Source organism: Sceloporus occidentalis, unplaced genomic scaffold (assembly GCF_023333645.1).
Source record: "Sceloporus occidentalis isolate IW3139 unplaced genomic scaffold, rSceOcc1.0.p SCAF_212, whole genome shotgun sequence".
Taxonomy (NCBI): domain Eukaryota; kingdom Metazoa; phylum Chordata; class Lepidosauria; order Squamata; family Phrynosomatidae; genus Sceloporus; species Sceloporus occidentalis.
The window spans coordinates 92,155-109,930 of record NW_028317192.1 but is presented as its reverse complement, the minus strand read 5'-3'; the positions used below and the strand labels follow the sequence as shown (position 1 = coordinate 109,930).

General features: G+C 39.7%; 1 protein-coding gene across 1 annotated transcript; it reads right to left on the bottom strand.

Moving 5' to 3' along the window:
• Positions 1-1,034: 1,034 nt before the first annotated feature.
• Positions 1,035-17,443, bottom strand: LOC149277512 (structural maintenance of chromosomes protein 3). Its single transcript, XM_089502770.1, has 29 exons — positions 17,429-17,443; positions 15,063-15,138; positions 14,700-14,738; positions 14,332-14,399; positions 14,148-14,219; positions 13,965-14,044; positions 13,663-13,741; positions 13,165-13,282; positions 12,906-13,081; positions 12,725-12,805; positions 11,783-11,947; positions 11,325-11,446; positions 9,913-10,126; positions 9,577-9,680; positions 9,142-9,241; positions 8,517-8,677; positions 7,723-7,864; positions 7,138-7,288; positions 6,187-6,334; positions 5,501-5,657; positions 5,180-5,338; positions 4,683-4,790; positions 4,385-4,493; positions 3,962-4,209; positions 3,372-3,584; positions 2,617-2,808; positions 2,332-2,509; positions 1,646-1,752; positions 1,035-1,106 (listed from the first exon to the last, which is right to left on the bottom strand). Exons 1-29 carry the CDS (start codon positions 17,441-17,443, stop codon positions 1,035-1,037), a joined length of 3,654 nt encoding a protein of 1,217 aa, XP_089358896.1.
• Between the last annotated feature and the right edge of the window lie 333 nt (positions 17,444-17,776).

Sequence of the window (17,776 nt, the reverse complement as noted above, 5' to 3'; positions counted from 1 at the left end):
AATAATTAGTTATAAGTTATCTAAAAATGTTATATATATATTTTTTTTTAACCTTATGACTTGGATGACTCCTCTGTCTCTCTCTGATGGGAGGAGGTCATCTGCTGCAGCATGGCATTGAAGGGGTTAAAGGTTCACAATCACCCAGAGATCGTGCACCAGAAACAAATTTACACCCCCCCTCCCCTTTTCAGGACTCTTGATAAAAGGGTAAATTATGCTTATTTTACCCAAGATTTTATGGTAATCTCATTGTCTTTCCTCCGAGCTCACTCCTCACAGTACAGAATGTACAGAAATTTTTGCGTGAATAGACCAAGTTTGAGAGAAACGCGTATTATACCTATAAATGCACATCAGCTTTTTACTTCTTCATTAAAATCATTAAGATGACAGCGGCTCTCTCAGGCTTTATTAAGAAAGCAGAGAAGCCCGCGAGGAGGGCGCGCTCCCTTTAGGAATGCCGTATTAGCTACTGAAAGCGCTGATAAGCCGGAGCTGTCAGCTTCAGAGCCCCATGCGCCTGCATGCCACCCGGCCTGTAATGAACACTATTAAGTTATGCCGGGTGATCTTTAAATACTGGCTGTCTGGAGCTACAAGTGGAACCCTTTCGAAGCCAAAAGGCGATTACCTTGACAGGCTCACATCCATCACGTTATTTATTACGCCAGCAGACAGACATGTAAAATTAACAGCTTTATTGAAGCAATTTAAAAGACGGCACAAGGCAGTGCGGTAAAATTAGGAGATTTGAAAAGCATTAAAAACTGGAGGGGAAAACGCTGCCGATACGGGGAGGAAAAGTACAAATGTATCGTATAAAGTCACGTAGCGAACAATTAACATAAAATGGAGCTACAGCTAATTGTACAAAATGCCAAGCCAGCAGGTCCAAAAATGTTAGAATAGCTCTTTAAACCCGAAGGTAAGAGGGGAAAATACTCCACTTTTAAATATACATAACTCAGGGCGCATTTAACAACAGGTAATAATACTCTGTACAACGTCATAGTGAAATGTGTCGGGGGGACTCAGCCATGCGTGGTGTCATCTTCAACAAAGTCCTTGGCCTGTTCGGCGGTGATCACGTCAATATGACTCACCTGGAAAACAAATGGTTAAAATGTTCAATGCCAGGAAAGTAAGGAGCTAAACTTCACAAAAAAAGAAACACTTCCCTTAATGGGTTTCCTAATCTGCCTCTATGCAGCCAGCCCCAGACTCATTCTTAAATCGGCCACTTTGGGACCTCGAGTGTGTTTGCGAAGCGTAGCAGATGTTTGCAAGAGGACAAGTGCGGAGGGACTGATATCCGACACGGCCGGACTCCGATTACCAGCAGAAAATTCTTTACAAGGAACGGCAGCCAAACCTCTACAGGGCACCCGAGATGTCACTCCGCGGGACAAACGTCATCTCTCAAGCTCTCATAGTAAATATACATAACTTGCATTGTTAAAAAGGAACAAACACGAGTCAAACGCCCAGGGCGATCCATTTCACACGGACCGCATTATATTTTACCGCGTTTAAGTCGAATGCCACCGCGACACGTCCCGAGCAGTACAAAGACTCGGCTGCAGAATGAGACTGTGGCTAGCGGGCCGACTCCGTAAAATGAGTGAATAAGTCAATCGGTTACCTTGTTTCGAAATTTGACTCCATAAAATTTATCTGCGGATTCCAACAGCTCGGGCCTGAAGGTGGTTGTAATAAACTGAGCATGAGATGCAAGTTCCATGATCATGTCTGAGGGGATACAAAATGAATACATTTATATATTATTTATTTTTTTATATAGCGCCATCAAATTCCATAGCGTTGTATAACGGGCGGACAGGACAAAACAAGTAGTATGTAACATAACAATTGGACTTAGAGACAACAGGTGAGGAGAGCCCTGCTCATAAGAGCTTACAATCTAGAGGATAAATATAAGGCACGGAAACGTTCCACAAAGTGTAAAAACTATGACTTTCCTATTTGCCTTAAACAATGTATAAAAGTTGCTCATTAAATGCTATTTTAAGCTAGTTGTTTCATTGCTTGCTCACCATCCACGCACAATTTTCAGTCCATCAAGGTGCTGTGAGATAAAGAACACTACACTGTGGCTACACAAACAGACACAACCTTCTGACAGCGCACCGGACAAAGCATCACTAATTACAGTGATTTCAGTAATGAGACTGTAATGAGAGCGGAATCAAATATATAAACGTGTTCACATGGTTTACAGCTGAGCAGAACTAACTGCAGTACATGAAAGAAACCACAGCCCTCGTTGCAAATAACACGGATAAACACCGTATTATGAAAATATTGTACCTGAAACGGCTTTTCGGTGCTGAGCGTCCAGGGCCTGGTCAATTTCATCAAAAAGGTAAAAGGGAGCAGGGTCACATTTCTGGATGGCAAATATAAGCGCTAGAGCCACCAAGGACTTCTGTCCGCCAGACAGCTGCTGCATTTCTCTCATTTCCGCCTGCTTTCCTGTGAAGGAAACCTGCAAGAGAAAACAGAGTTACAAGAGGTGTAAATCTTATTACAAGCCAAGAGACCTAATGCAAAGCACACACGAGCAGCGCAAATATCTCCCTAATTAACACTTACCCTAATCCCCACGCCTGTAAACTGGTCAACAGATGGGACGCTGCTCTGTGAGCTGGACCCTCTCTCGCTCTCCGCGCCTCCTTCGCCCTCGTCCTGGGACTGGTTCCCTTCCACGTCTCCTTTCTTCATGACAAGAGTAGCTTTCCCACCAGGAACTAACTTCTGAAACACCTCGCTGAAGTTTTTGGAGACCTGGGACCAAATGAACGTTATTACTTTATGGTTTCAATAGTCACAAAATAAAGAGATTTAAAAAGGTGACTCAATATCTGCGTTCACAATGTAGAGGGTTAATATTGCATTAACCAGAATGTCAGCAAACATGAAAAACCAGGGATGAAAGTTTTAAAAACGTAGGTAGCCAAATGTTCACAAATATTCCAAATTCAGAAGAAAAGAGACAACTAATAAAAGGTTTGTTTGCCTGAATTATTTTATTATTAAGGGTGGTATTAAGAATATGTACAGCTGCACCATTTATATTAGCAACATCCCCATTACATGATGCAAGATCTACATAACCATGCTCAGAGAAAAATGACCTGTCATTCCTATATATCAATACATTTATCTAAAAACAGATTCAAATGCTAATCCATTTTAAAAGGGGGCTTTAGAATAGGTTTATTTGGGGTAAATTTAAAACCGATCACTGCTTTTATGCAGTCTTTATGTTTAAGCCACCTGTGCGCCCCCCCCCCCCCCGGAACGTGGCGTACCTGCCGCTAACCCAGGACCCCGTCACAAAGATATACCTGTTTGAAAGTGAGCTGGATAGCTTCGTATTTTCTTAGCTCTAGAACATTCATCAGCTCCATAATAGATTTGTAGCCACGGTCCAGCTCTTCCTGACGCTTGATAAGTTTCTCCTTTTGTTCCGAGAAATTGACAAACTGATCGAGGGCCTTTTTATTGACGTGGCTGTATTTCTTCAACTCGGTGTTGCACTGCTCCAACTTGCGGAATAACTGAAGATAAAAAAAAAGGAGAGTTACGGTTATCTCTGGAAAGGACGTATACTGTTAAAACACTCACAACGTGAAGCATTCATTTATTATTGCCATAGAAGAATTATTTTTTCCCCTTAAATAATTCAATATGACAAATAATTTTGGACACAATTAATGTGGAGGGCTTTATACGTTTCTAGAAATTATATAAAAGTATGAAAGTAAAACTATGTAACTATACTATTGAGGACGTAACAATGTTACGAAAACTCCGTTTTGAAAACTCTTAAATTAATTCATTTTGAACATAAAAGCAAAGTTTGTGCTTTTAATACAGAACTGCATGTAAATTGAAGAGTGCGTATATTTGATCCATATATTTCACCCATCCTCACCTGTTTCAAGCTTAGTGTTTGATACTTTTCGAAGGCCTCCTGTGGGAGAGAGCCCAATTCTCGGATCTTTTTCATACATTCCTCTTTCTTCTTCAGAAGCATTCCTTGGCGATTTGTCATTTTCTCAAGTTCTTTTGTGTCATGGTTAATGGCGTCCATGTGCTCCTTCTCCGTGTTCTTCCAACGGTCCATGCTCTTCACGTGGTCTTTGATCTCTGCTTCTGTTTTGTCAATGGTTACATCCAGGCCTAAAATAACGATATCATTAGATTTGTGTCACATCCTTCCGTAACAGCAGAATCCGCCATCCAGGATGAGATAAGAGTAAAAAGGTTCGGTTACTCATCAAAAGGGATTTCAACTAATTTAGAAGCTCATCTGGAACATTGCGAGCCTCAAGCCTACAAGTGCTGTCACATTTACCTTCTGATCGAGCCAGTGTATCCTTCACTCGCTTGTTGATGGCTTCCAGCTCAGATGTAGTGGCTGTGAGGACGGTGCCCCCTTCAGTCTCTCGTAACTCATTAAGTTCCTGCGAAGAATACAAAAAAATATATGAGCTGTGCTGCCAATAAGGGGGAAAAAACGCAACCGCTTCCAAAAAATCTTATTTAGCTTTTAACCCCGTGGATACAACAGGACTGTGCAGTTCACAGCAAATTACTGATCAATGTCACAGCTCTGAAACCTATTAAGACTGAGCTTGTGGTGCGGTACTCACTTGTTCCACTTGGTCCAATCTCTTCCTGAGATTTTCATTCAGGTAAGTCTCCACTCGAGTGATTGTCCCCTCCAACTTGATTCTCTCATTTAGGAGCTGTCTGTTTTCCTAAACAAGAAAATAAAAAGGTTATAATAGAAAAAATATGGGGTTTATCAGCCTGGGACATTTGATTAGCCAGAAAAACATTCCATGATGCACATGTGTGATGTCTACGAGGAAAACATAATCAAGAGAAACTAAGCAGCTGCTTGGATCACTAAATCTGTTAACTACCTATATCTGCTTTTTGTTTTCCAATCAGTGTGATTAGTCTTGGTTTCAAATGGAAAAAACTTTACTATATAATGGCAGTTGGTGGCAAGAACTATAAATTGCTTACTCTAATATGTAAACACAATCACATAGGTAGATTTATTGTACTAAACTGTAAAATATGGGCATTTGGACAGATCTTTGGAAGAGGAGGATAGCGGGGATCCTGTAGCTCTACTTACCTGTTGTAGTTGCCGAATCTCATCATTGAGAGCGTCCACTCGCTTCTGGTCATCCAGACTGAGCTGCGATAACAAGTCTGTCCCAAGTTCAGCTTTCAGGGATTCCCGCGTGGACTCCATTGCGTGTAAACTGGCCTCCAAGCTTTGCAAGCTGCGTTGCTGAAATACGGAGTGCAATCATAAGCTGAGGGCGTAAGCCCTGAGAAAGCCCCAAACGCTACCACGCTTTGCCAGGGATTGCTCTCATGGATGGTGGTAAAACTTGGTGGGAAGTAAAGCAGCCTCATCGTGACCTGCTATCCACCAATAATTCAGTCTCACCTTAGGCATGAATGTTTTCTCAGACTGCTGCCGCTTTTCTTTAAGCATTTTCATTTCTGATAAAATGCTGTCTCTGGAGGCTTTAAACTTCCTCTGCTGTGTCTCAATCTGCTGCATCTGATTCATTAGCTGGTCAATCTCATTGTTAATCCTTTCACAGGGCTAAGGAAATGCGTTTAACAGAATACAGATAGATTATAAAGCTTAAAAAGAACACAGGACATTCTGTAACTGTAGAGGAGACTAGCGAATTTGTTGGTGGATCAACAACAGGACTATTTATCTGCTAACAGTTCAAACGTCATTCCTGAATATACTGCAATCTCAGGACCCCACAGTGTTTATGGAACATTCTTAAAGCCTTTAAAACTTTTGCCTTGTGTTGAAAGGCACCTTATGCAATCTACAACTCTAACCCTGACCTTTTAAAAGCAGGAAAGGCATGAATATAATTTTAAAAAGCGCAAGGATGCGTGTCACGAAGTCTGAATACATATTTTTTAAACTTTTCATCTTACATGGAATCAAGTCAATGAATGTGGCTTCTTCTGAAGCTGATGAGGGAAGAACATGCAATCAGAGCAGCACTAAGGTTAATGCATCACTCATCTATGCCCTCATTCCAATTAATTGACAGAAGTCATAATACATCATACAGACTAGATTGACATAAAAGGATATTTTCAATGTTCCTCCTGAGGTTCTCATTCAGCTTCGCCTCTAGAGCATGGAGTTCATCTTCTACTTTCCGAACATCCTTCTGCAGTTCCAGACGGGATTTTCTTGTGTCATAATAACCTCCTGTCAAGGCACCTCGATGGCTAACCTGGTCCCCTATAACCACAAATAACTTGTTACGCCCAGAGAACTGGCAGCAAACCCTGGGACCACCGAACATCTTGAAATAAAAATCAAAGCCCTCTAAAGGACATATTTGAGGGGGAGGGGGGGTGAGACAACCCCAGGTAGCAGCAGAGGCATTGTCAACAAAAAACAGAGTTCTCCTGCCATCCTACCACCCATCACTCACATACTCTGCACAACAGGCAGCTAATACTTGATGTTTACAAAAGAAAAAAATAGCACCCTGTTACATATAAAAATGGAAGTATGAGCTTGGATCCTAAAAAAATATATATATTTTTTTACAGCGTCTCAAACAGAGATCCAGCATTACTCCAGGACACATGATTAAAGTGCTAGACTAGAAGATAAGTCAGTGTATATGCCAAAATTCACTAAAACGCAATGCAAATTGTTAGCTACTTTAATATTCAGTACATTTTGACGAAAGGTGTTACCATAGTAACCAGCATAAAATGATTAAATATTTGTGTCGGTCTCACACAGGTGGGTGAACAGCAGTGGCAGCAGATCTGGAGAACATTGCGTGGATGCAAAACTGAACCATGCAAAGGTTAAAAAAAAAAAAAAAAAAAAAAAAAGCACTGGAAGTCTTTGTGGACAAAACAGATGTGAAGACGCAAAGTTCACTAATCCTTTAAAGAGAACTATATAGAAATTCAAAGTAGACATTTAAAAAACAGACCATAGCGAGACATCTAGGCTACCGGCAGCGTATTGTTCTGTTAGTTTGTTAACTATAGTGGTCAGACCCAGTTAATAGATTCCCCTACCTTCTAAAGTGATGCAATCCATAGTAAATGCCCTGGCAAGCTGTGTAGATACTTCCATACTGCGGCAAATAAGGGTCTTTCCAAATACGTGTTTAAACGCTTTATCAAAACGTTGGTTGTACCGAAGCTTACTGATCATTGGAATTGCATCCTAAAAAATAAACCAAAATACTTTCATTGTCTAAGTAAAATATACGCATTTCATAAAGTCATGGCTAAGGGTCACGGTCACACACGGTCGAGGGTGGAGAGGTAACCGCTTTAAGTTCAGCAAAACTAAGTTAATATTAACTGATTGTATTTATTTAAAAAAATAAATAAAAGTTTAGATTTCGCACAAAAAAACCCCCACACAAATGTCATGCATTTTCTTCTTCTCTGAACAAGGAGCCCCCTTGACATTTTGTGCTGTACAATGACAAAATAAAATTACCCCATATGAATTCTCAATATGGAAAAAAAAAACACAAACCTGTGGAAATTCACAGAAAAATGATTCAGGAGTGGGAACATAGGAGGGGGGACAAGGCTGCTGTTTCAGGAGTGCATGGGTGGAATTTAACAAGGTGGAAAACAATGACTCACGTTCGTCTCTGGGTAAGCCGTATCACGAACGTCCAGTTTGTTGAGAGGAAGAAAAGTCACTTCTCCAGGCAGATTCATCTTATTGAACTCCATGAGGATCTTGGTGCTGACCTCATCTGAATCCACAATATGATAGAACAACCTTGTGAACAAAACAGACATTTATGAGTCAATGAAATGAGTCACTCGCGCCAACAAACATCAGGAGAAGAGTCATTAGAACTGTGAAGATACTAGGCTATCGCTCAATATCTGTAACAAGCTAGATAAGACATTGCAGTAATAGATCTATAGAAACAATTTACAGCCTTTTAACCTGCATATTAAACCACAATTTAAAAAAAAATGCCACATGTTGCTGGCAAATGTACAAATCAAGTGTAATCCTATTCGTTACTTCTGTACGCAAACGCTGTATCCTGCACACATGGGCTGCATGTACATCCACAATAGAGTGCAAGCACGCACGACTAGGACCCTCTTTTGCTTCTCTACCATGAATTATGTGTACCACGACGCAATTTCTATGTAACTGCATGTGGCTCACTTCTTGGGATAACCAACACATTTGGAAAAATTATAAAACGTTTTGCACAAACGGAAAGACTAAGATTAAGTAGAAACCAACAAAAACTACATACATTTGCAGCCGTTCCCTCAAAGTTAGGAGAAACGCTTGTGGGAAGGTGTAAATTTATGTGCATTAAATATAGTAGAGGAAAGAATGCCAAACACAAAAGGATATTCTAAATTTTTCCTTTTATTGTCACACCACAAAGATCAAGCAACTCTACCTGTTTCCAGCAGTGACTTCAACACAGGTGTAAAAAGCTGGCTCACAATCAAAGTTATTCATGACTATCCCGTGATAGCCATTAATAACATGCTGGTTGATGCCTTTCCGTCGGAAGTGCTCAAGAACTTTGTTAATGCTGTCGATACCATTCAAGATTGCCTGTCATGGGAAAGGGAAAACGCGAAGATGAAGTTCACTTGCGTATTAACTGTGCCACATCTCTTCACTTTAATTTGTCAGAAGTTATCCGCTTTAAAATTACTATTCAGTGACCTGAGGTTAACTCCCTGAATGTCCAGCTTAAAACAAATAAAATGTGCTATATGGTCTGACATGTACTTGGTAATTAGAAAAGTGACCGCTTTAGACATTTATACTGTATAGCTGTGCACCCTACAAGAGTACATTAAATGATTAAAGTGTCAGCCAATCATAAAAATAATATAACTTTGCATTTTCTTCTAGGTTTGCTAATTTTATGCAGCCACTGGAAATTTCACCAAAATAAACAAACATTTCTTGGCACTCATTGTTTTTCCAGATTTAAAAGGAGGAATAAAAGAAAAAGGTGGAAAAAAAAACCCCCATCTATCATTCTTAGAATACACAAATGTGCAGGTCACCTTTCCCGTGGCAGCCCGGAGCAGCTGCTGCTTCTTCTCTAAATCTTCCCTCTTTGCTGCGAGTGCTTGCTGCTCAGCATTCTCTTCTCGCCATAAGTAGCTTAGAAAAACAAGCACTGGTGTAAAGATCACATCATCAACCATGACAAAGTGTTACACAAATCTCCCCCTGCATCATAACGATACTCAAAACACAGCATCCGAAACAAAACCTTTACAGAACAAACGGGATTCAGATTTCCAAACCAACAAATAGTTTAAAATGGATCAGGTATATGTTGAATGGGTTGGATGCAAGTAAGTTCCGATTAAGGAATACAGTTTTCAGGAGCCACATCCATTGTAATACGCAAAACAAAAATGTAAGAGGATGGACATAGTGTATAAGCCTGTGACAGCAGCCATCAAGGAACCCCAGGCATGTAACATGCTTACTTTCGCTCACTCTGTAGTTCATCCTTTTTGTTTTTTACTTCATAGTACTTTTTATCCAGGTCTTCTACGCGCACCTTCACATCATTCAGATCTTGATCTAATTTCTGTTTAAATTATACAATAAAAGTCAAAATAAATGCCTACTTTAAAAGTTTTTTGTTTTTTTTTTAAAAAAGCCACAAAAATAACGGCCAAGAAAAGGTTTTTTTAAATTTTTTTTTTACAGAAATATAATCGCAAAGTTTTTCGTCTAAGTCCCATATCACGTATGAATGAAATGTAGATATACTGATAAAATGTATACATACTAATACAATTCCAACAAATAAAACATACACTGTATTGTTCCAGGTTCTTCTCTTTATTCGCTTCTGTATCTTCCAGATCTTTGTGTATGGCTGCAATCTGTCGTTTTTTGTCATTGATCGCTTGGTCCAAGGATTTCAACTCCTTCTTAATCCACTTGTCTCGTTCTTCCTTAGAAGTGAACTGACTGCCACGACCCTGCTTGGCATATAGATCTGTTCTTTCCTGGGTCGCTTGAGCTAACCTAGATCACAATTAAGATAAAATATCACAGTTAAAGAGACGTTTGAAAATCTGTGTTTTTTTTTTGTTTTTTAAAGTTCGGTACTCTACAACTTATTTATACAAAATAAAGTAAGCCATGTGTATTATGTGGTCCAGAAACCCGCCTTTTTTATATGCAATGGTGCCAGCTAATTTTTCTGTTTTAATTAGAAAATTCAGACAAAAAAAAAAGAGCCAGAGACTAATAAGACATTCACTTTGTACTTAGAAAATAAAATTGTTGGAAATGAGCTTTAATAGTATGTGGATGTTAATTTCATGAAACATCAATCTCAAGAGATTTTGAGAAATATATCTCAAGAGATTTTAAACAGATTTCTTATCACAGAAATGGCTCTTTCAAGTTACTCAGGTTGTAAAATGCAGGTCAGGAATACGAAGAAAACCTAGAATTTTTGTGTTACTGTTTAAGAGAATATTGTTCTCACAGATACAGCAACGGTGCTATGAATCACTAAAAGCCTGCATGCAACATCTAGACAACGGAAATAAAATAACAGTTTATAATATCATTTAGATTTGCTTCTACCCAACATAAAAACCTCTCCCCCGAATTTCTCTGCATACTGAATGTGCCCTCTCACTGGAAGGGATTAGATTTCCACCAAAATATTTTCTTTTAAAGAACTGGAACATCTCCGCAGCTCTATGTGGCGCTTCGGAGAAAAACGTGCTTTATTTAGTTCTCGGAAGCCTAGTGCTAACACTTAACGTATGCAGCGTGCGTATTAATCGACAGCAGGGGCGACAAATTCCAAGCCTTAACGGCTGCATACCATTACTTGAATAAATGTATTAATTGCCATAATTGTGATTTGAGCTGCCAATGCACACGGGTGCCTGACCGGAGTTCAACAGAGCTATCCTAGCGATATGTATGAACATAACGCGTGCAAAATTAGTTCCTTCACCAGATCTGCAATATTGGAAAGGGTATAAAAAAAGAAAATGTTGCATTCACTGCACTAAAACAACAATAGTTTTAACGATGACTTATTCAATTCAGCAAGAAAAAAAAAAAAGTGTCTTACATGGAAAGCGGTAAAGGGAAAAGCCTCAACCAACATTAAGAGCTTCACAATTAGCATTTTCAAAAGAACAAGCAGAGACCCTGTAATTATACGAATACAGATCACCGTTACAAATCACACACAGACCTTGCAATGCCGCTTTCTTCTTTCTGCTTTACACTCGAGAATTTTGGTTCTGTTTCCGCAAGCTCCTTCTGTTTTTCCTCAATTTTCTCCAGTAACTTTTGTCTTTCTTTCAATAAACGTTTCTTAAAAGATATTTGTTTTTTTAAATTAATAATGGTTCCAAATAATAAAAGAACATTAATGTTCTACAATAAATGTTATGTTTTCAACAAATTAATCAACCAATGTTATTTTCTGGGTAACTGCCTCCAAACAAATTACTGCGGCCCGTTTTTTCACAAACATATACCCTCGACCAACCATCATGCCCTTGTTACACTGAACTGGCTCAAGTGACCTATATGCAAGATAATGGAGCAGCCAAACATTACATTGAATATGATGGGAACAGAATAAATCCCTTCTGCATGAGAGTAGAATGTCAACGCAATCTGACAAATTGGGGAAAACACTCTCACCCTCTGTTCGCTGTTCCCAGCCAGTTCATCCTGAAGATCCTTCGCCTTCAGTTCTAGTTTCGTTCTTTGTTTAATCTGTTCTTGTCGTTCTGCACTCAGTTGTTCCTTCTCTTCTTTCATTGCAGAAATTTTTGATTTAAGCTCACGGACGTAACGTTCAATGTCCTATAAACAGGACAAAGCAAGATCTTTAATAGGGTTATATGGTATGTGTGTATAAACTTATGTTTGTGGAACATCATTGGTCAGCGACCGAGAAGAAAGGGTTTTACTGTAACAAAAAGAGAGATGGGGCTCGGGCCAGGAAGATAAAAGTAATTATAGGTAATGTGAGGTAACTTGGTTCTACAACATATCTGGTGGCTTAAAGCGAGTTCAAAAAAGCTGCAACAGTATGAAACCTACTGCTTTCGCCAGCAATTTATAGATGTGTTCTGCACAATGAATGACATGTAAAGAAAGTAGAGTGTCAAATGTGAAAACAATTATTCAATTGTGAAAACTTTATATACAATGCACAGAGGATCAAAGAAACTTTTTAAAATGATAAGTAATATGGTAATGACATGGCATTCGAACTATATCACATGAAGACCTTTATAAACGATACATGTCCACATCAGACTGGCACAAATAACGCCTGTTACATAACTTTCGATTTGCAATTGGTGCTATGGTGCCACACGATTGTGATCGCTCTCCTCGTCCAATTAATGTCGGAGGATTAGAGGAGATCTTTTGTTGATGGTTTCTTCATTTATTTTCTTGCATTTGGGGGAAGGGGGGTTACCTGTCCTCATGTATAGCTGAAATGTACTTAACGTATACAGACCTTGTTTTATTTTTTTTTTACTGACATTCTCACAACCTTAATACAATATCTGCCTCCCAGAGAGTTTCAGTGGCCACACAATGTTTCTTTTGCAAGCTACCGATGCTCACCTCCATCTTATCTCTGGCGTCTTGCTGGGCATCTCTCAGCTGGCGTGATTTTTCTCCACTTGTCTCGCGCTTTGAAGACAACTATATAAACAGAAGAAAATTATTTTACCCTTGCAAAAAAGGCTATAAATCACTTCCTTTCCTGTTACAGGTTAACAAATATCACTAAATCTGAACTTGCCTCGTCCAGCTTGGCTCTGGTCTCATTTAGTTCCTGGTTGTAAATGGTGTATTCCAGAGCCCTCCTCATCTTGTCCCATTTCTGGTACTGGGCCAGCTCTTCCTTCTCTTCCTCCAGTGTATGTAACCTTTCTTCTATGTACTTCAGCAATTCATTAATCTTTTCACGTTTACCCTCTGACAATAAAGATAAAAAACCAGTAAGAGATGTGGCTTAAAATAGGGAATCCCTGAACACATCTTGGGTAAGAATAACGCACCTGTTTCCTTCATTAGGGAGATACTTTCTTCTTTGCGTTCATCATACACTCTGGTTCCAGCCACTTCTCTCAAAAGTTTCAGCCTCTGAGAGTCAGGAGCTGTGGCCATTTGATTAATCTAGAACATGGAGAGATAAAATCCCATATTAACTAAAAAATAAAACTTTACTGCATGCGCTGTAAACTCATAACAAAAATGAGTGTTATGGGGAAACAAAATATATCAAACCAAACATATTTAAGGAACTGTTCAAAAAAACGCACTAAGACACACAGCAGTTCTTTCAACAATCACGTAGATGCTAAAAAGAGTAAAAACCAGAACGTGACTCATGTCCAAAAAAAACCCCAAAATACAAGATATTACATTGGTGAATTTGTTTTGGGAAGCTTATGTTCCAAATTAATACTAGTAGTAAATTCCAATGAGAGATTTGATCTAGAACCATAACACTTTTTGAAGCTTTACCGATAAGCCAAGCTGTAAAATCCCCTCACCTTTCCTTGCTTGACAATGTAATACGGGTTACTACGAGAGAACCCAGCGCTTTCAAGAAGATTCATGACATCATTTTTACTGAAAGAGAAAAGAAAGTGAGAAAAATTGTAATGTTACTGAGCTAATGCTAGCATTAAATACAAAAGGCAATTAAAAATGCTATTTAAAAAAAATATATGGTGCGAAAAAAAGTCTTCCTGACGCTACACACAATCCTACGGAGAAAGCAGCAATGGCACGTTCTGTGACAAGAGTAACACTTCAGATAAGCAAAAATCATTCTCAAAACACAGACACCTACGTCACCATTTTCTTGTCCAAGAAATACTGATCCTTTTTTGCTCCGATGACTCTCCGAAGGGAAACCTCCTCTCTGTCAATCTTGTACAAAAGGAAGACAGATAACAGGCAATTCATATGTATTCCATTCTTCAGGTACAGGTGAAAAATTAAGAAAACCAAAACTTTTTTTTTCTTAACTTACAGGCAATCTGTTGTCAGAGTTGTCAAATATAATTTCTACAAAAGCAGAAATAACACGAGGTCCTGTCCCCTCCTACAAAGATATGCAATTGTGTATAAGGTAAGTTACAGACTTGGCAAATAAAGATGTATCCTACGGATTGACATTTCAGCAGAGGCAGCACGGTGCAAACAATAATACTCACGTGCAGTAAAGCCAGCCTTTGCTCAGGACGAAGATGACTGAACTCATCGCTGAGAACAAACTGAATGGCTACAGGTAGAAGAAAGTCTTATTATCCAGAGAATTTTAGGGCTCCATTGACAAACACAATACAACATAGCTAAGTAAAACTGCATACTATATACATACATACATATATAAAAGAAGAAACATAACATCCGCTCTCCAATACTAGTGGTCTACAAAGCTTATTTGATGATGTGGGCCCTTTAGACATGATTACGTACTACACTTCAAGGATACGAAAATATAACACAATTGGACTCTTATTAAATACGGATTTCATTTATTTTTAAGGGAAGCACGTGAATACCAAGCAATGGAACTCACCATAGAAAAAATTACTTTTACCCGATCCATTTCTTCCCACTGAAAGAAAAAGATGCACAACATTCTGTGAATGCACAGAGAAGCTCAACAATACGGTTATTTCTCAACAGTATTAAAAAGTAAAGATTTATACACACAGAGCATTACTATAAAAAGAAAAATGTTACATCAACAACTGCAGACATCCTCCAAGTTAACCGTATTTTGGAGGATTACTGATACTGTAGTTGAGAATAAAGTAGCCTAAATTATATGAATAAATTATATTCTCAAAAGTGATATACTAAATATTTTGGGCAATATATTTTCTTAGGGAATATGTTAATTCGGTAATTTGTTTACAAAAACCATACATTGACTTACCAATGACATTGTGCTTTGAACTAAAGGGGTCAACAATCGTTTGGTCTCTGTAGCTTCTGAAGCCCTGAATGATGACCTAAAGAAAATAAGGGTTGTTAATTTAGGTCACTAAAGAGGAAAACAGAAGAAATTTTATTAACACGGAGACAAAACAACCGATATTGATAAAGCCACAGCCAGTGACATCATTAAATATGTTATTCTTCAACAACAAAAAATATATGTTTAAAAGGTAGCCTTGTGTTCTCTGTTGAGAAACATAGGGATGTTTTAAGTAACTATGTTTACAACACTGATAGTATGAAAAGTTTATGCCAGATGATTCTTAGCATCCACGTGGACACTTGCTAGAAGTTCCCATCTGGGTCTAGGCGTTCAGATAATTAATTGGTTGGGCATCGGTCCTTAAAAAGGACATCATGGAACTAGAAGCACAAAGAGGGCTACAAATAAATAAGGGGATTGGAAGATGTTAGTTATGAAGAGAGGGGGAAAAAAAGTAGCATTTACATACAGCAGAAAAGCTGCGGCTTAGGGGGGATATTATAACGCTGTATGAATATGTGCGGGGCCGATATAAAGAGCTCTCCAGTGGCCTGTTCATTAACAGAAATGAACGAAGAACGAGAAGTCGTCCTCTTAGACGGGAAGAGCGAGGATTTCATACACAACACAGGAAAGGAGTGTTTGCAGAGAGGGCAGTAAAGGTACAGAATCCACTGCCGAGAGAGGGGGTTCTATCAGATACACCGGATGCCTCCAAAAAGGGTAGAAGCAGAACATACAGGGGTGAAAACGACAGAACAAACATTTCTTAGTGGCAAAATCGGAAATATAAAAATTTGGAGTTTTCATGCCTTTTCTTTGGATCAAAACCAGGAAGGATTGAACGTTCAACCTAAATTACTAGGTCACTATTTGTAAAGAGTGCACAGGAATTCCGCTCCTATTTTTTTTGTTCTGCTGTGAACGGCTTCGTTCAAAAGACATTGTGAAAAATAAACTGCAATAGAGATTGCCGAAATTGCTGTACGGCTTAAATCTGGTGAGGGTGCGACAGCACAGTAATTGTGCAATTCTTTAACATTATTAATTAGACTAATGTGCAAAAGTTTGGGGTCACTTAGAAATAACCTTGTTTTTGAAAGAAAAGCAGATTTCCCCCATAAAAAACATGCAATGGATCAGCACAGACGGGGTTAATCTTGTAAATGACTATTGTAGCTGGAAACGGCTGATTTTTAATGGAATCTCTTCATAGGTGTACAGAGGCCCTTTATCACTCCCATCACTCCTGGGTTCCAATGGCCCTTTATCACTCCCATCACTCCTGGGTTCCAATGGCCCTTTATCACTCCCATCACTCCTGGGTTCCAATGGCCCTCTATCACTCCTGGGATCCAATGGCCCTTTATCACTCCCATCACTCCTGAGTTCCAATGGCACGTTGTGTTCGCTGATCCAAGTTTAAAAGGCTAATTGATGGTTAGAAAACCCTTTTGTAATTTATGTTACCCCAAACTTTTCAACGGCGTATATACATACACCGTGACGCTCTGTATGACGCACAATTTAGACACAAGTGAGACAAGACTCCTTTAAGAAACCACAGAATCCCTCCAACCTGCTCACAACAGCCCTGGTCTTTCCCTCCGCTTTGGAGAGGTTCTGCAGCAGCAGTAGGCACTTACAGGCATTGCCAAGAGGTTCTGCAGCTGCAGGATTTCACTTGCATTTCTGGGAAGTGCCGCAGCAGCAACAGGTGCCCCCTCGTCTGGTTACAAAGAGGTTCTGCAGCAGGTGTTCCCTCGTCGGGTTACAAAGAGGTTCTGCAGCAGGTCCCCTCCCCATCTGTTTACAAAGAGGTTTTGCAGCAGGTTTTCCCTCGGTGGCTTACAAAGAGGTTCTCTTTGGCACGTTATAAATATATTCTGCACCGGCCATTGTATTTTCTTTCTCTTGTCACAAAGAAGCTCTGCAGCAGCTAAATGTTTCCATTCGCATTACCCAGAAGCGGTTCTGCAGCAACCACATGCTTTCAGTTATCAGATTGCCAAGTGGTTTTAGCAAATATGGCCTCTCTACGCATTTAGTGTTTTTTTCCCTCCAGATTTCCTTGCACTGGATCTTTTCTGCAACGTTACAATCAGCTAGGGAATCCTGGGGGAGGGCACTGAACGCACACGACCCCCAGCTCTAATACCCTCTATACCTGTCACCCCCCCCGGCACTGCTTCGTTATAAAGAGGATTATGAGGTCCCCTGCACTACCTCAACAGGCCGGCTGTTTGTTTACTCGAGTCCCAGGCCTCACAATAACAAACAGGCCGCAAACCCACGTCTGCACCCGAAGTTTGGCTCCTTACCTGTTTAATATACATGATTATCGGCACCCGGGAGCACCGGTCCCCTCGCTCGGTGACGGTCACGGATAAAAACAGACCGTTCTCCCGGGGTCTCCGGAAACAACGCGCGATCTCCCGCCAGCCAACAAAATGGCGACTAGTCCCCAAGTTCCTGAGGCGGCCAGGGCGAGACCAAATGAAAAGGGGGAGACCTCTGCCTTGCAGAGATCGGTTGGACGGAAGACTCCGTTAAGAAAGGTTTACTTGACAAACTTCAAACAGTTTTAGAAATAAAATCCCGAAGGAGATTATAAAGCTTCGTTTCGTGTCTCTGATTTAGGGCCAGGCCAGTGTAAGCTAGCGGGAATC